At 39.6% G+C, this 19,877-nt stretch overlaps 1 protein-coding gene across 1 annotated transcript in view; it reads right to left on the minus strand.

The window, feature by feature from the left end:
- Nucleotides 1-419: 419 nt before the first annotated feature.
- Nucleotides 420-19,877, minus strand: part of GALK2 (galactokinase 2) — a gene marked incomplete at its 5' end in the record, with an annotated part of 46,572 nt that continues 27,114 nt past the window's right edge. The window contains 3 exons of the mRNA XM_010173095.1: nt 420-810; nt 7,560-7,761; nt 17,105-17,315. Of these exons, the coding sequence (XP_010171397.1) occupies nt 603-810; nt 7,560-7,761; nt 17,105-17,315 (621 nt within the window). The remainder of the gene's footprint in view (nt 811-7,559; nt 7,762-17,104; nt 17,316-19,877) is intronic.

The following is a 19,877-nucleotide window of genomic DNA, read 5'->3' on the forward strand; positions in this document are numbered from 1 at the left end:
ACATAATGTATTCCTAATGTTTTACTTGGCCTGCAATTGCTTCTCCATTATTCTAATTAATTACAACAGTAATAATCCTATCTGAGGAGGGTATAAAACTTCTAATGTTTAGCAAGGTCCTTCCAATTTTTTTTATGCTTCCATTTAATCTTCCATTTTTACAGAACACTCTAAACAAAAGACTGTCCAGCACCCACAGTGAAAAAGTACTGGACAGCCCTGCAAACAGGGTGAGGTTCCCACCCCACCATGAAAAAGCTCATTGCTCCGCCTGGTCTTACTTCTATGACAGTTAAAAAAAAAGAGAGAGATCCACTGTAACAAAGTATCGTCTTTATTTCCATTTCGGTTTTTCCTTGTCAATAGGTTTTGTAAATCAAAGTTTACACTGAAGGATTTATTTAGTATGGAAAAAAAAAAAAAAAAGACTTTATAATCAAAGAGTCTTCTTTAAATCGCTTCTTCAGAAATATATTTTGATAATAGCAACTGCTCATTACAATAAAAACCAGAAAGGCATTCATTTACTGTGGCATGGGAAGTACTGCCAGTTCTAAATGCCCTACATAGTTTCTTTAGTTTCTTTAAAATTTTTACGTTCTTTAGGCCTCAACAAAAACCAAAGCTCCTCTTCCAGGTTTGGTAGCAAACAGACTGTTGTTCCCCAATGCTAACCTTCGGCTATCGGTTTGGTAATAAGCGTTTCTTACATCTTTTAGGAAAGTATTCAGCTTGTCAGTAGGCACCATTGACACAGTGCAGCCACCCCAGCCAGCTCCAGTCAGACGTGACCCGACGGCCCCAGATTGCCTAAAACAAAATAACAGGGAAAAAAAATCCAACATGTAAAATAAACCAAAAAGGGGTAATTTGTCATATATAAAATACCTATAGAAAACTAGTGAATACTTTACTCAAAGTACATCTACGTCATCTGATTTTTCTGAAGTTCTCTTGGTTATCTGTGACATTACAGCAATTTGCAGTTACCATTTTGGACCAAAAAAAATGGCGATGGTTAAAACTGCAATATAGTAATTTCTGTCAATTCCAAAAGTCACTCTCTTTTATAATGCTTCAGCGTCAGCTGTCTTAAGGATCACAGCACAGCTGAGATGAAGAAAGCAGGAGAAGAAAGGAATTGTGTTAGCAACATTCCTAAGGCATCAGAAGTGAAAACAGAAATACATGACAAAAATAACAAAAGAGGGTTCGTAAACTAATTGCACAGGATGTAGGCATGCAGGCCATTTTCTAATGTGGCAAAGACAAATAGCTCTATTCTTCCAGGACAGATCTAAAACATGCTGAAGATTCACAGGCTTCTGCAGGACTGCTGAGCGTGCCAGTCAAGAAAAGGAGAGTTCAGAAACTCTTTAAAGTCATAGAGTCACTGCACTCAAACATCTGTTCATGCTGAATGGACAGAGTTTTAGGTATCTCTCCTTGGAGGAACCTGGTGAACTTAACAGATTCACAGCAGTAGAGGTGAAGTAAGAATTTAGTCTCAAAAGAAAAAAATGCTCTTAATAAGGAGGGTGAATAGAAAGAACAATGACAAATGAATGATATCCAAAATATAAACCATTCCCAGCCTCAAGTTACTGGCAGGCTAGAGATGTCCTACAGCAAATCCCATGCTATTACTGTGCAAGATTCAGACACCATCCTATTAGAATTTAGTAGCATTATTTTCATTAGTTTGTTTACCTGTGTTCCTGATGGTTACTCAAGATTCAGAAAACGTAGGAAAATACCAGGCAATAAATTTCTCTGGGGCTTTTCTAACCTAGTCAGAACAGGACGATTTAGAAGACTCATTTGAAATCTTATTCTCCTGAGAGATCTAATCTGATTTGCAAACAAATGCTTTTGATATGTTTCCAACAGCCATGCACTCCTAGAATGTGTTCGAGGGAGAGATGGCATCATGTGAAAAACATATTGGAAAATGACAGCTCATTCTGAGTAGGTTGTGGTAATTTTTCATATGTGCATTTTATGTTGAATGGATCTGGTATACTGCTGGGTTAGTAGGGGTTTAGGTCATATTTCAAGCAAGTACTTACATATGTGTTTGATTCTAAACATGCTTACATCTCATCTTGAACAGAAACACTTTCTTCAGCATGTCTGTGTGGTGCCACCCTTCATATTGACTCGATTTTATGTTCATTCTTTATTTCCTGTTGGTGTTTTATTTAACTTATTCTTCTTATTATTATTCCTGTAAGCCTCTCATTCTGTGATGCAATTTTTGTTGTTTCTGGTCCAGGGAGCAACCTCCTAACATGAGCAGGATCCAGTCCAGTCTCGACTGCAATCAATAGGGAAATTCCCATCGACTTCATAGGGCCCGATCCACTCTTCAGAGTCTGCTAAATCAACTGTCTGTACTCATTTGGCCTGTTACCTCAGCCAGGACTTCATATTTCAGATGGTGTCTGGCTTTTATTTTGGTAGGCAACTGAAATCCCTTCAGAATTGTTCTGAACCTTTTACTGATTTCATAATCCTCTGTGGTCATGCTAATGCCTCATTTTTACCGAGTCTTTTTAAAATACTTAGTTGAAATAAAGCATAACGTAGACAGAAAATACTCCTGTTTCAGAGCTGAAGTCACTGTGTTTCAAAATACTGTGGCTAACAGTTTCAAATTTGGTGATATGATTATACACTTGGGGCTTACTGCTGAGGAACTTGGCGTTTTGATGAGCAGTGCTGTGAGACCTGAAGATTAGGTACCCAGTATTACAAGAACTCAGAAGCGAGCACCTAATTCCGCATCTACTGGAGATGCAGCACGTGGGAGGTATCTAGGTCAAACATGAGAAAGTCAACTTCGGAACAGGTCTGAAACTGTCTTTTTCGAGTCTTAATCAGTTCAGTTCTAAGCTAGACTCCTCTGGTTATGGGGGATTCAAAGCCAGGCACTCTCTTGTGCACTGACATCTAAAACGTGCCTTTATGAAGAGTGTGAGCAGACAATAATCTTGTGGATGAAGCATTTGCCCACACAGGGGGCGATGTGGGTTTGACATGTGGGACAGTACCCCATGCACCGCTGGGGCTGTGCTGCAGCCGTGAGGACAAGAATAGAGGGAGAGATGGAGCACACAAGAAAGAGAACAACGTCTCTGTAGTCCAGTGTTGGAGGCACTCAGCTCAGCTCCCAGTCCTGGGTTCTGGCCTTTACTTCTTCAAGAGTTTATATACTTTGTTCCAGTATTCACTAGGTAAAAAGAGAATTACCTTACGAGGAAGGGTGTGTGTGAGAGTAAAAACATGAGTACTACAGCAAAGGAAAGAAGAATAAAAATGGAAATCCCATAGTTTGGTATATAGAAGCAATAGGTAAGACATTGCAGTACCTCATTTTAAAAATAATTGTGCTCTAAGAGGTGAAAAATTCAGAGCCATATTTTTAATTCCAAATACTCAAAATTATGAACCAGCTATTCAGAAAGCATGGAGACAACGTGATGAGATTTAAATATATAAATGGGGGGAGTATAATTCTGTTTTGTAGCTTAGTGTGTATTTAAATAGCATCTTTAAGCCTTTCTGGCTCTGAAAGAACTGTGAACTTCTTTTTGTAGGGTGCTTTCTTGTTTGTTTTGTTGAATTTTCATATCATAACATGACTCCAGGCTTTGCAGCTTTGAGAAAATAATCAGTGATAAGAGTCTTGATAAAATGCAGAGTTGTCTCAGCTACCACAATTCAGGTGGATGTAATGTAAAAACTGTAACTTTTCAAAGTGATTCGAGAGGATTCAGCTGTCTTCAACTGTAAGGGGCATGGCTGGTAACAAAATAATTATCAGGATTTATATCGCCAAAAGATGGCAAGTAAGGGAATGAAAGAAAGTAATTCGCAGCACTCAAGGATTCTGAGATTTTCAAAAGTACCTAATGAATTCAGGAGCCCAGATCTCAATTTTTGTTCCTTAATTGTTCAGTAAATTTCCTATGTTACTTACTTTAAAAGCCAAACGGGTAAAACTGAACAGCACGAGATAGGTGAGAGAAAGTACAAGTCTGCTGTCTTTGCAAAAGGAAAAACAACAACTGACCAACTAGTGGTTACAGTTTTCAGCACTACAAACCACAGCAAGTATGGATCCCTCTCTTTCTTGGCAAAGGCTGTACAGTAAAACATAAAGATCTAGGCAAAACAGAAAACATCTGGATATGCAGATTATTCTTTACAGTTGAAACCTTGTAAGGAGAGAGCAGCAGTAGACTCGGGCAATTCTGTGGAATGTATTTTTGGAAAGGCTTTTTAAAGTTACAGGGCAGCTGTAGATCATTGTAAGTAAAGAACGTCATTTATGTAGTTCCTGACCATTTCTATAATCACATGAGCCAAGCTTTCCTAGAGTGACTAGTGATTTTATGTCCCTTGGTTTTTTAATGTACAACTTGAAAGAAGTTAAGACTTTTTTCCAATAGTTTCAAAGAATTAGATGCCAGATTAAGCCACATTCATCTAGAATAGCTATACACTTCTAGAAAGCTAATCACAGAATCAGAAAAACATTGAAGAATATCAAACTTCTACAGAAGAAAGATACATAATTTACTTGTTTCCATTCAATGAATGTAATTAAAAACTCCCAGATTAAGTAATTTTAATATACCAGTTAGAAATTTTTTCATACAAATGACAGTCTACTGTGGTGCTCAGCTATGCTCATGACACCAGCTGTGGGCTCTTCTGCTGGTAAGTTCTAAATCTGATGTAATATGGGCACACACATCACTCTTCCTTCACTATTTATATTTTGGTCCCTGGAACTGAAATGCTCTGACTAATTTTAATCTAATTTAGTAAAACCCTAACTGCGTACTCCATTCCTCTGGGTTCTGTGGCTGTGTCTCTGCTACTGCCTGTAAGTCCGTGTCACGATACCCAAGCGAGCTCAGAAAGCAGAGCAGCTGTCTAGCTGTGAAAGCACAGAGCTCGGCACAAATGAGAAACAGAGAATTTCCATCCCCACACTGCGCTTCACGCTGCAAGAGCCTGTTGCCAGCATCCACGCTAGCTTAGTTAAATGTAGCACAGGTAACTCCACGCTGCAGTGCAGATCTTACCAGTTTACACCAACTTGTTTTCCCTTGCTTGAAACAGGGTGGTTTTCTCCCAGCATTTCTGAGAACAGGCCCTATCAGTGTGATTCAAGCTGGATATCCTAAGTGAGGAGAGCCAGTCACTCCTGCAAAGTTCAGTCAGCAGATGCTGTCGACTGAGGCATCAACACTGGGTAGTTACTGTACCTAAAAATAATCCAGATGTTAAGTTTTAAGGCTCTTCCACTGCCAGTGGTGTCACAGAACAGGCAGAGCTGATAACCTTGCACTGGATCAAGACTTTGTAGCCCAAGATTCTGGGTAATTCCGTAGAGCACGCTTTTTGTCTTCAGCTGACTCTGGAGACAGTTCTCCCTTCCCACACACAGATCAGCAGTTCCCTTTGAGCAGCTGGGGTACCTGTGGTGGAATTGCCCCACTGAGTGACTGTCGAGGCTTATTCTATTATGTGATCATTACGTGATACAATAAACTGAGCGTAGCCTGAGAGTTATGTACTGGACTGGCTCCCAAGAGAAGGAACAAAAACTGTATTGCTAAATTACTATCAGACTGTCCAATGGCAATCAGGGCTTCTCTGTGTTTTATCACAACATGACATGTGTATCCCATATGCAAAATAATCTATGAATGTCCAAAAGTCTTCTGTTCAGCTTTTAAGTTTGTAGTTTTCTGGCTCAGAGGCCTTTTCATCTTGGCTGCAAAATAAAATCAGACTAACCTAAATGATCATCTGTATCATACTCTGTCAGTCTGCAAACCTGGTAAATGAGTATTACAACTTACAAAATCCGCATGAGTACCGAAGTACGAAAACATATGGCAAATTGCCTATTTGTAAAACTCGTATTTTCATTATAAGCCAGACTAATTTCTTAGTTTACAAAAAAAAAAAAAAATCCAGGCGCTGGTGAAGTAATATTTTTGTAACTTTCACTTTTAGGTGGCAAGGTATTCTTTTTTTTGTTTTTTTGTTTTTTTTTTAGCTTCAAATTGAAGCAGTATCTGTTTTCTTCAAGAGTGAAAGATCTAGACTGAGGATGAGACAGTTCTATAGATTTTTTTTGCTTCTAGAAGACAACATGGAACAACATCTTTAGACCTCAGGCCTGCAAATGCTTATGGCACCCTACATTTCCCTTCTGGCAGGGCTGTAATGCTCTGGTTTAGGGCTGAGTTTCCCAAACCAAGCAAACTGTTCTCCAAGGAGAAGAAGGAACCGTAACAGGTGAGCAGAAGTAGGAAGGTGGCATCACGGGGAGCCAGGATGAAGTGAATGAGGGAATCAGCTGGGAGAAGTTGGCTGGGACAGAGGAAGGGATGGAGTAGTGGTAGGAAAGCTCAGGTGGGCAGCTGTTTATTTCCCCAAGCCACTGCTAAAATCACCAACCACTGAATTCCTTCTATAGGCACTGAATTTAGATCAAAGTTAGCATAGGATGTCTGTCTCATGATTAAATTACCAGAAAAATGGAAATTAACAGGGACTGAAACGTGTACATCCTTTCATGCTGGTCCGGTGGTACAGATGAAATGCTGTGTAGAATGTGAGTACTAAATATTTGGTTTTACTTTCTGTATTAACACAAAGTTATACCAGATCTCATCACCCACTGCAGGAGAACAGCCTGTGATTTCCAGCTCACTTCATGTAATTTCTGAAACTCGGTTTATTCTGGCTAGAGGATGTGAAACTGGGGAGAACTGGAGGAGAAGAGAAGGGACAAAATGACACTCAGAGAACGTGCTTTGGAGTTGAGAGGGTTTGTTTTATCGCAGCCACGCTGAGTTCGGGGAACCCAGCTAAATGACTGAGGCTGGGCCAGCAATGGAGACTGGATAACGTGGGGAAAGCTCCAACACACAGTGCAGAGAAGAGAAGCAGAGTGTTAGCCATTACAACAGTTAACACACTCATCTTTTAAATGGTGAAATGCTGTCCAACCTATCTGATACCCAAGACAGCCTATTTTTTGAATTGGAAAAAATGCAATAGCATTTCACAAGATACCGTTATGATTCCAAGGCAAACTAAGAACGTAAACCAGCTTGTTTATGCCCTGGAATTCCCATGGCAGCAGTTCTGAAATGGTTAAGAAATACACAAAAAGTAGCAGAGTTCAAATAGAACAACTAAGATGATGTTTTAAGAAAACCAGTTATGACTTCTTCTACAATTTAAAAAAAGAATTGCCAACAGTCTAACGTAACACTTGTGATGATGAGTCAGTCCAAAAGCAAAGTCTGTAATAAAGCCATGAACTGCAGCTTTCATCTGAAAGTATTACACAGATGTCAGTAGGGAAACAATTGACCATGTAATGTCCCTGCAGGAGATTAATTTTGTAATAAGAGACAAGAATACTTTCATTTTAAAATTGCAATAGCCAACCATGTCATATTTTCTCATCAATTCAAACAATATTCTCAACAGGCGATTTACTCTTCCTTGTGGTCAAAACTTACAGGCAGATGTCTACCAGGCGATCCAGTTCAGGACAGCTGCATTCATACATTTCCCGGCAGCTGATGTAGCTCTGGTTCATTAATTCTCCCAGCAGCTGGATTGCATTGGCAGGTGCTTCACTGCATATCTTCTTAAATTCCAGCACTCTGGCAGCTTCGCTGTACACGTGCTTTGCACGCTGGTGTAACTTAAAGGTGGAAACTAAACAAAATTAAAATAATAAGTACTACAGTTATCCATTAATATTCACTACAAAAGGAACATACAAAAACATACTAGAATTATATGATTTTTATTAATTCAAATTTTATTTTGGAACTCTCTAGGCTGAAAGTCTTCTGCAAAAGCTCACCTACATCTTCTTTAAAAGCCCTGATAAAATAGTACTTAGAGTTCATAAAAATATAACGTACACATTTATGTGCATGTTGATTAACTTCACGCACACGCTCTGGTTCTTTGCCGTGTCACTGAACAGACCGGGTCTCTCCTTTTCCTTTGCAGCAGCGAGCCATGAGTTCAGGAGTTAGCAGTGACATGCATTAGGGCATTCATCTTAACCTTTCAGGTTTTCAAATACCAGTGAAAGGCCCCACCTGGAGTACTGTGTCCAGTTCTGGAGCCCCCAACACAAGAAAGACATGGACCAGCTGGAACGAGTCCAGAGGAGGCCACGAGGATGATCCAAGGGCTGGAGCACCTCTGCTGTGAGGACAGGCTGAGAGAGTTGGGGCTGTTCAGCCTGGAAAAGAGAAGGCTCGGGGGAGATCTTATAGTGGCCTTCCAGTACCTGAAGGGGCTACAAGAAAGCTGGGGAGGGACTTTTCATAAGGGCAGTTAGTGATAGAACAAGGGGAAATGGCTTTAAATTGGGAGAGGGCAGGTTTAGATTAGATACTAGGAAGAAGTTCTTCACTGTGAGGGTGGTGAGACACTGGAACAGGTTGCCCAGAGAAGCTGTGGATGCCCCATCCCTGGAAGTGTTCAAGGCCAGGTTGGATGAGGCTTTGAGCAGCCTGGTCTAGTGGAAGGTGTCCCTGCTGATGGCAGGGGGGTTGGAACTAGATGATCTTTAAGCTCCCTTCCAACCCAAACCATTCTATGATTCTATGAAACTGAGTCATGAACCACACAGAAAGGTACCCAGTGCCCTGCAGGCACCTGCTCCCCCAGGGCATTGTGTGTGACTGCTCCAGGCCACATCCGCATCAACTACGTAACTGGGTGGATGGACCCTTTCTTGGGAAATTAAAAAACAACCACCAAACCTCAAAAAACGCCAACAACTTTTTTTTTTTTTTTAAACAGATTAACAAAAATGCTATTATCTGGATTTCCTGGTGCATAGGCAAGGAAGCCCTCTCAAATATTTTCACAATGATGCAGGCTCACCCTCAATCTAAATAACATTAAAGTACACTGAATAGCACAGGTGCTTTGAGTTTGGTTTTCAGGGTTTATTTTTGGTGTGCATTACCAGCCAGAGTGTCGGTGCTGCCTGTGTGGATGTGATGTAAAGCCCAGACAGGTACTGCCTAGTACTGACCTACTGAGATCAAAGGCTAGTGCAAGGATTTTGGCTAAAATTTTTCTATTGTGCCATGAAAAAGCAGTTCTCTGGGAAGGGTGGGGGATGCCCAAACCTGTGTGGCCATCAAGGTAGAGACCTCCATGAAGCCTGAAGAGTTGAGCATAAAAAGGAAGGGGATGGCTGTGGTTAAAGGATCCTCAGCCTACCCTATTCAGAGGAGGGTTTGGTTTGCAATTCATATCCGAGAACAGATCTGCCTTTCCCAAGCTCATTGTTTTTCTCTCCCAATATAGTTCTGTTTGGTTTAATACTGTGGCTGCTATTGAGGAAGTATTGTTCACCAGAAGTATGCATGACATAATTTAGTTTATGATTAAACTGGTTTACTTGAGCTGTTTGGGTGGTAAATATTAGGTAAGTGGACTCTATTCTCTATATGGAGCACCTACTGCAGTATGCTTCCTTATTTCATCACAACTCAAGCACATTCTTGTTAGACCACCTCAGAACATCCCTCATTTTCTTTCTACACGTAAATTCTCTCTCCTCGTTTCAGCTTCTGGTCTCTCTTGCTTTCTAAAATGGCTGATGAAACACTCAAATAGAGGTAAAAGGAGAAGAGAGACAAGCCCTGTATTCAAAACAGAATTCGCTATCTGACCCAGACACATGGAGTTCCTACTTGGCTGTTCCGTGAAGACAGCCAACTTCTGGAACCACTTCTGATGATTTCAGCAATCTACATTTGCAAACATATGTAGAAATCTTCCTTGAAAGACTGTAAATAAAACTGTGTCCAGTATTAAGTCTCTCGAATGTATACTCCAGACTGCGACCCTTACAAAGTAAAACTTCATCAGTGCCTGTAGAATCCCTTTTTATTTCTCCAGAGTAAGTGTAAATCACAACAGTAAATGCTGAAAATACAGTGCTGAGAGAGACACGAGTAGTCTAAAATGATAAAGAAACACTGACCATAGCAGTGTTCTGCTACTGGTGATATTTACTTTGTAATTCAACACAGCCTGCTACTGAGAAACCTTGTGTTGCTGTCTCTTGAACAAGCCTTCAGAATGCATTTCAAACTAGGACAGAAGTGAGGAAACTGAGTGCCCCCAGAAACATCATCTTGAGAGTATCACAGAGGAAGAGCATATTTCGGTTTCCCGTGTAGAGGTGTGTTTTACCCCACTGGATTTTGTTGCTGCTGGAGTTACTTGCGCTGTGTTTTGCAGAGTGCTGCCTCAGTAGTTTTGCATGTTGAAGAAAGGCAGCTTGGCCTGTTTTTAAGGATGGTTCCTCTTTAAATATTCTTTTCTTATAAGCCATTGTTTTAGTGCAAGGAGATTTCTAAATGTGCATTTGTTTAGGGAATATCTAAAGTTGCGTGAGAGATTGCCATAGCTCACACTCTCTTGTAAATCACCATTGAACAGTAGTAACCCAAAGAATGAACTGAAAACATGTCTGGTTTCAATTGTAAAGCAACAGACTTGCCAAAGGCTGTGATTGATTCGGAGACCACCCTTTGGTAGAGCAATGCTCTACTGGCCAGATTACCTTAAAAATTTCTGGGGTTGTGTTGTGCTCGTCATGTTATGAACTGGCAACCAGAATGGGTGTTCTGGCTACTGGCTGCCAGCCAAAAGATCTGAGTTGTGTCCCTGGCAGCATTTGCTCCCAGGAGAGTCACTCTGTGTAGGGGAGAACTTTGCTACCTTGACTCTGGCTTTCTCTCGACACAAAAGCAATCCTTTCAGGCAGTTCCTGAGTGAGAAAGAGTGGCTGTACACTTTTTTCAGACTCCTTTGTGGACATTTACCAAACTAGTATCGGTTAAAGGCCGGTATCATTACACTGGCTATTGGTTGGTTATGGGCAGCATTTTATTTCAGAAAATTAGGTGTATAAAAAAATTTTTTATAGATTGCTTTTTCTCTCTGGTAGTGTACTGTTCCGGTAAAATCATCTTCAGGACAGCAAACACCTCTGGTCTCTGTAAATCCTATTCTAAAATAATGAAAAGATTCACATATTTTCAGCTTTCAACACCAAATGCCTCTAGTAATAGAGAAACCCTCTTTTATCTCTTCTGTTTGGATGAGTAGTCCAACTGACCATCTCTACACAATAAAAGACAGCAGAGCACAGATGATACTTCCAAAAATGACATCTATGTTGGAATCTCCTTGCTATATCACAGCCTGGATATTAGCTCCACATAAATAACATCTGAATTAACAGGATGTGCCAAACAGCTATGGAGGCTGTGATTTTCAAAGAGTGCAGGAACTGATCAGAATCTGCGTGCTGCACACAGCCACACGTGTTACAATTAGAAAGGACTGGTTTCCTAAGCCATACTCTTCTCACGGTTAAAAGAAACAAAACCAAAGTGTGCACAATGGATTAGTTTATATCTGACCTAGGGCTGGAGTGCTCTGAAAGAGGAAAAACCAAAGCCCTCCAAGTAAACCTTCCAGTGTTGCACAGGACTGGGTTATATGGTCTCGCCCAACGTGGTGCTCAAAGGACAGCAAAAAAAAGGACAGTGGGGTTTGGGGAACTAATGCCAGATTCTTAAAAGCATGTGGATCCTTACATCTGTTACAGCAAATTGGAATTAGGTAGTTAATCTGACTGAAAATTCAAATATACTTTCCTAATCCAGTAAACTAAAAAGGCCTGTTTTCTCACACTTACATTTATTTCCAAATTAGGGGTACAGGTACCCTCAGCTCCACCTTCTGTCAGTGAAAAGGGCGGGCTAGGGAACCGTTTATCCCACCTGAGACCTCGATTGCCCTGTGGTACCCATTTCCCCAGATGATTAGAGAGGAACCTAAAACCTCTGGTGCAGCGAAGCTAGCCAGCTGCTCTAAGAGCAGTTGTCTAGGGCGTGTCTGAAGTGATGTTTCTTCCACAGGGGATCTGTGCAATATCCAGTTCTGCTTCTTTAAAATGACGTAGCGCCATTCAGACTGACGGAGATCTGTACTGGCTGGGGATCTGGTCTCTGACCAGAATCGTGCTCTCAAAAACTGTTAGAGAACAGTTTAAACAGAAAATCACTACACATTTCCTCTCTGCCACGTTCTGCATAACTCACTGCCACGCAGGAATGAACCGTTTGATTTCAGACCTAGACATGCTCACACAACCAGAATCTCAGGGTCTCTTTTGTCCCTTTCGAAAAGGACAGTAAGGAGACTGGGATTTATTCTGTATGGTATCAGCTGCGCAAAGAGTAAGTTTCTTGTGGACTCAAGTCAGGGTGAGTGTCTTTTATGGATTGAAACAGATATAGATTAGAAGAAATTAAACTTGAAAAGTGAAAATGAGCCCAAAGAAAACTTTAAGAAGGGCAAGGAATTCTATACCTGGGTCTGCTCTTAGTGACATTTTGTATTCAGCCTGCTCTTGGAGCACCTAATCGACCTTCCAGGTCACAGCCTCACTGACTCTGTTTCTGAAGTTTCAAAGAGCACACAGTGAATCTTCTACACGTAATCTCCTCCCCTGTCAACGACCAGTCCTTGTCTAAGAGAAGGCCAGCAACTCTTGCTGACCCTTTGTGGAGTCTTTGCACCCTAGCTTTGCTCCTCTGCAGAGCATTTCTGTAATGCCAGCCACAAACAGGTAGATTCAATTCACTTACAAACCACCAAATGCCCTTGAAAGAAATGGTGATGTTTTCCAGTGGACTAATGGCTCGCACTGCAGCAAGAGCCTTCCAAGTTGTTAAGACACAGCAGACTGACACTAATGAAAGTTTGTCCAAGTTCCATAAGAAAATCTCTTATAGCCCAAGATTTTTGTTTAGTTTTTAGCCCCAAACAACAGTGCATTAATTAAATATAACAGAGAAGTTTACTGTGGGTTTTCAACTGTATGATCATATTTTCAATTTTAGCTTTATAAAAATCGTGCAAACCTGCCCACTCCATTTACAGGGATTTCTTTTCTTTACAATTAAACGTTGCAGCTTCTCAGCAACTCATACTATTTGTTACAACTTCAACTTTGGCAGATTCCTTTCTTTAGAGGCTTCCTGAACAATTCTATCTGACCTTTAGCTAAAGACCAACCTCTTTAGGCTATATATTTTCTCTAGTTGCTTTGGCAGCTTCTTAAGATATGTTTCACTGTAGATTAATGAGCTACACATGGCTGATGGGACTGTTAGAAATTTACAACAGGAAAAACTCACCGACGCGAAATCATGTAGGGGACAGTTTTTACCACCATTACTCATCTGGAATAGTACCCTTCTCTGTTAGGCTTCCTAAAAAATTGAACATGATGAGGGTGAAGGTTTCTGGCTCATAATGTATGTAAGAAAATGCTGCCAGATGGCTTTAATTTGAGCCAGATTGTGAACCCCCTACTCGAAGTGGGGAACAGTTACTCTGCTGAGACTGCTCAAGTAACTGTTTGCAATCTGACTTTCTGAAAATAAACCAGGGGACGAGTCATTGCTGGATTCAGTGACCCATTTAGCAGACACCTGCTTCGAGATGATGATAACTACTGGCTTAAAGTGGTTTTTCCTCCAGAGGAATGCTAGCTTTAACAAGGCTTTCACAACTAACCTAGACCATTCAGTGCCTGTGCCTGACCTGTGGCACACCCCAAAGGCCTGCATCCTCCAGGTAGCTAAGAGGGATCTGCTTGGAGCAGGGACCTCTATGGGGCTCATCCCAAGTAAACCAAGTTTTTGTGGAAGGGGATGGTACACCCCCAAATTTCTCCATGACATGGATCAGGCTGAGGCTGGAGTAGGCACCTGGACCCTCAAACTGGGAAGCGCTCTTAGGTCTACTGGTTTGGAGGCAACTTCTGTTCTTGTAAGACAAGGGCACTCTCCTAATGCACACGACAAAGCTTTACGTATCCCGGAGCAGCCGGCCAGCCCACCAGACAGCCCACCTTCACGTACGCCTGGCTGCACAAATAACGTGGAAACTGTTCTTGCACTGAGATCACCATTAATACAAATTACTTGTCAGTGGGAATGAAAGGCCATTCAAGCACCACTCACTGAAGCTACAGCACAGATTCAGAATTCTCTTTCCAGGGGACAAATAGGAGGGCAGTTAAACAGCCAAAACCACACAGCAAATGGATGCCTGCTCCTCCCATGGCGATTTCATTCCCAGGTTTAAATGTCAAAATTAGATTACCATTTTATACATGAAAATGAAAAATGGATTTTAAAATACCTCATTTAAGAAGGAAAAAAACATTTTATGGTTAAAGGAATACACTGTTTTACAGGAGAATATCCTTTTGTGGTGAATCTTATAAATACTTAATGTCCCACAATCACCACACACTAAATGTTCTGTGAAGCACTCAAGTCCAAGCCAAAATTATGGCGTAGTGCACCTTAGAAAGTAAAAAATATTATTTTTTCTAGAGATCTTCAGAAGCCACAAGTGCAATCCATGTGTAAACATTTGCAAGGGAGACTTAAACTCAGGATTTTGAGTTGGCCAGGGAACTACTGCAAGAAGTTTAGAGAAGCTTTATGCACCATCTGTACTTCTCCAAGCCTGGGGAACAAGTGGGCTGTACAGTGGGGAACTGCAGAAAGCCTTGAGTACCGGCCTATAAAAGGGATGCAACGTTGCTGGTGCTTCCAGACCTGGTCTGGGACTTGCCCAAAGCCCATCCATACCATTTTTCTTTGGGATGTGGAGTTCTTATCTGATCAGCCTCATATACTTACAAAACTTTATTTAAGTATACAGTGCCATCCCTGGAGAAGTAGAAGAGGGAAAGCTAGACTAAGCCTAACATAATATTTACATCGCACTTTCAGATCTGTAAGCGTGACATACCATGCCAGTACAAAGCATTTGTTTTGTTATGATATTTTCAACTATCACTGGGCTTTGAATAATAAAAAAAAAATAAAACTACTGACAATTTATATTCAGCTGCAGAGAAAACTCAGTATCCAGTAAATTATTTAAATAGTAATTCCCATGCAAATAATTTACCCGTAACATTATAATATTTTACCAGAAAAGTTGATAAAATCTGCACAAGAAAGATACCCTAAATGTTATGGTTCTTTCTTCATGTAGAACAAAAAAGTTCAACAACACTCTGAAACTCTCCGCAGAGATTACTTATTTGTCGGTATGTTTTCTCTCGCATGAAGAAGCCAGGCATTGTCATTAAAATACAGTGGGAAAATAGAGGGGAAATAGGAAAAATATTTTTGTCAAACAGCCTCTGGTTTTCCAAAGCCAACATAAAATGTAATTTGTTTAGTGTGTAACAAAAACAAACAGTGGATTTAGATTTATTCTTTCTGTGTCTGTCTTGTTTCTTCTTTGCATATATTTTTACAGAAATCTGTTATTTCATTTTATATTGTACACGCAAAGAGGCTTTCAGCATAACCCATTTTAATTGGCCTTATCAAATGAAATCACGGTCATGCAAGTTTAAGAGATTCTGTTGGGCAAACATCTGCAAATGCTATTCAGAGCCACAGGATAAAATTTCCTTTGAGTTTCTTCTATAGCTTTCATGTTTAAATTTTTTATCCAGACTTTGGTTTTTTTAAAAAAAATTGAAATAACCTGTATAAACAATTCAATTCTACAGAATTGTAGAATTTTGTTTTATAAACCAGGTAGAAGAGTATAAACATCTGGAAGTTAATAGTCTTGTATTGCTTTATGAAGGGGAGAGTAAGGGGACAGCAGAACACAAAAGATTTACAACCTTGTAGTTTCCCATGAAAATGTTGCAGAGTGCAGGTACATGGTTTAGTATTTTTCTCATGTACAGAGTTATAACTCTTTCCATGGACATAAAGAGCTGGATTAAGATATCATATTCCATCCTGGTACCCTCTGGAAGTGTAATTAGACAGTGATAGTTTCATACTCTCTGATACTACTGGGGTGCAAAACAGGTTCTTGATTCAGGACCTGGTCCTTGGTCGATGTATAAAGTTTACAATCATTTCAGATGTCCAGATTATTTAAATATAAGCATCAGTATAGAGAAATATGTTACTCATTTATATACATCAAACATATACATCCCTGAAAGCAGTCTTGGGAAGGACTGGCAAGGATGCAATTCACCTACAAATCAGTGGAGGTATTAAAGGTACAGAATGGAAACAAGGAAGTAGGTATTATTTTAAGTTCTTAAAGAAAGATTCTGATCTCAATTGGAAACCTGTAATGAATGCAAATTAGTTATTTCATAAATGCTCTATTATTCAGTATTACTAGCAGCCCTACTATATGCATCTAGGATCCATTCCACATGTGCCAGTCCTCATGACTGCCTGGTATAATCATAAGCAATAATACATAGGAAGTACTTAAAATAGGAAATTGTTCACCTCCAACATCATTTTCCTAGAAGAAAAAAAAATATTGATAGTGACAGAAAATTCTTTCTCAGGAGGTATCTAGATGTCTTGCTGCCTAGTGTGTGTTTTATGAAGTGAGCATGCATTTATCAATTCAGAAACAGAAACACAAGCTCTATCTATGCTGGTCTTTAACACCAGTTAAGGGAGAGCAAACAGGATTCATTTGAACGATGCTGTAACCATCCAAAATGTTTGGGTTTGTAAGAGCTCTTGCCTAAAAAGGAAGCCTAGACTTCTCCCTAGAATAAAACTTGGGTTATTTTAAGATTACTCTAAAACAGCAGAGGTTAATCTGAAATAGTAAGTGATCTGCTACTTCTACCATTTTAGAAACAGTTCCATCAAAATCAAAGTTTTGCTCTATTTTAAGTTAAAAGTTAGAATGAAAATAGTGATGTCAAATCTCTCACTTGCCACCTGAGATTCTGGGGAAGTATTCTGGCAAGACTTCCACTTGCACTACTTATTAATGCACAAACTTTTTATATAGAATCACAGCATCATTTTGGTTGGAAAAGACCTTTAAGATCATCGAGTCCAACTATAAAACAGAAAATATAATACAAACATTGTACACCAAGCCCCACCATTTCATATATGCTTACCATCTTGCGTGTTTTGACTAAGGATCTGAGAGCGGAGCTCCTCCAGGCTAATTCCCAGGCATTTACAAATTTCCTCTGTGCTGTAAGGCTCAGGATGTAATACCTCCTTGACAATGGTCAGCATTTCCTCTAGGCTAACTCCTAGCTTAGTTTGCACATCATGGAGTCTCGACATTTTTTTCCAGTCCAAGCCCTTTGACTTTGAGAGAAGCTAAAATAAAAAATAATTATTAAAAAATCAAAACAAAACCAAACCAGAAAATATTGTGCTTTCCTGTTTAAAACTATTTAATTGTCTGTAAGCACCTTTAAGACCCATTTGCTCTTTTCACTTCTTAACTGGGAACCATCAGAAGCTATTTGCTGTTAGTACATGGCAGATAATAATCATATTATTTATTTATAAAAGGTCTGTGAATGACAGATATTCTTCTCCCAAATCAGCTACTGTCTGTAAAAGCACTACTGGCATTTTGTGTGAGATATCAGATCAGTGATTGATCTTTTCCATGGATGTCGTTACTTCAAGCACTTACTAACCTTTTACAACCACATTCAGACAATTGCTTATACAAATGCTAGGATATTGTAACACCCTAAGAAATTGTTTCTGTACTGTTAGAATTTGCTCTAACATTTAAAACTCAGTTTGACCTTTCCAATACGCTCCTGGAGTTTTCTGATGAACACTTGAGATTGTCATTAAAACCCTTTCTCATAATAGCCTTAAAGATATACAAACTGGCATAAGATTTGTGCCGGACAATGAACTGTCTCAATCTCGGGAGCTTAAAGTAAATTTTAAGTACATTCTTTTAACATCCAATTTAAAGGAAGTTTTGAGCCTTATAGGAAAGTTATGATGTTAGTCAGAATCTGCTCCATTCCTACATGATTGCTATGATGATAATTAATTATAGACGTATCTGTTTTTCCCGCTCCAGACAATGATGTCATGCTTTGTGTATCTCTGTGATGTTTTGGCAACTGACAGTAGTTACTTCAACATACCAGAATCCTAAAAGGGAATATGTCAAAGAGGCTTTTCTCTGGAAGGCTGCTACATGTGTTGATGCTCTTGCCTGCCTAATGAAAATGGTTGAGTAAAGCAGCTTTCCTCATAAGGTGCAATATTTTTAATGTTATGAATTATAGAAGAATTTTAAGTGATCACTGTGGGATCCTACTGACATACCACCTTTAATTTCAGCAGATTACTACAGTGTGACACAGATTAGGAGGTACACGCCAATGTCATTTTACTGTATTTGTAAGCACATGACATACCCCCAATTGTGCACCAGGTTAATTGAGATTAAAGTTTCCAAGTACACCAGATCAGGCTGTATGTTTGCAGAGAGTTTAAACCAGTACAGCAAGACCAGGGAATGGAATCCTTTTCCTATTCAAATCAGCGTTAAACCTCTCATCAACAGAGCCAAGATTTCACCCAGTGTGTTTTGTTATTCTTTTCAAGAGACACTGGTTTTGAGTGAGATTGGTTTGAAATCATTTACGCCTCAATTCAGCAAAGCCATTTAACTTCCTGGGTTAAAAACATCATGGGATTTACACATATGTCTGAAAAAATATTTCCTTTGCTTTGTTCAAAGTTACAGCATGAAATTTAAGCAGAAGATCTGCCCAACTACCTGCTACAGATCCTCACCCTCCTGCTCTCCTCCAACAGTGCTTTTGCAGGGGATTTTCCAGTTTTGGTTTATCGCAGTATATAAAAATTAACTACTTTTGGTGCCATCTAGTGACTTGCTAAGATTTATGTGAGGCTTGGTAGAGCAGAACAAACAAAATCCAATCAAAACCAAAATCATAAGACACTGTCGCCATCTAAAACACAGTTTTGTAGGTTCAGTGGTAGAGAAAGAAGCAGCACTGTCTAGTGGCTACTGCAGAAATCAGGGTGAGAAACTATCTTGTAAAAGACTGATTAAGTCACTTCTGGCCTGCTTGTACCTAGAACACCACAGCCTTTGTGTAATTGTATTTGAGCTTACTTACTGATAAGTTAAGAATAACAATTATTGCTTCATTTGTTTTACTTAAATACTCAGTATCTCTTATGTTGGTGCATGTTTATGACATGTTCTTAAATCTGCTTCAAGGTGGTAAATGAATGGAAATTTTTTTGCTCACGCTTTAATCCTCATGTTCAGCATCCCCTAGACTTTACTAACAGAAATTAAACAGAAATAAGAATTTACAGAAAATAATATTCTATAAGGCAATATAAATTTTTCTACTTCCTTTTAAAATAAATAATCCCCTGTAGAAATATGTTGTGTACTGTCACATCTGTTCCCATTTCTATACTTCAAGGGAGATGCTGTACTTTAGATGAGATAACTACGCTGGGGTTTTACAGGTGATATATTCCAAATAGAAGCTGACCTGATCAGGCCAGTGGGTAGGGCTTTGTTGGGAAGGTCTATACTGCTTATAGCAAAGTTTAAATTCTAACAGCACTGGGAAAAATGCTATGAGCAAAAAGAAATGGTTTTTGAAAATAATCGAGCTGCAGCAGCTCAAATTGTAATGGACACAGAACAGAAAGGGGAAAAAATCCCATCTATTAAATGTACAAAAGTAATCCCAATACTGATCCCACAGTTGGATACTTTCTTGATGATCTCTGACTAGATGGATTAAATATGTGGACATCATCCAGCTGGCTCTTAACTGCTAGGATATAGCATCTGTAGGCTTTTTTGTCCTTTACTGTTCAACACAGGCACACTAGAGAACTGTACATTAC

This window comes from Antrostomus carolinensis, unplaced genomic scaffold, assembly GCF_000700745.2.
Source record: "Antrostomus carolinensis isolate BGI_N321 unplaced genomic scaffold, ASM70074v2 scaffold15118, whole genome shotgun sequence".
Taxonomy (NCBI): Eukaryota; Metazoa; Chordata; class Aves; order Caprimulgiformes; family Caprimulgidae; genus Antrostomus; species Antrostomus carolinensis.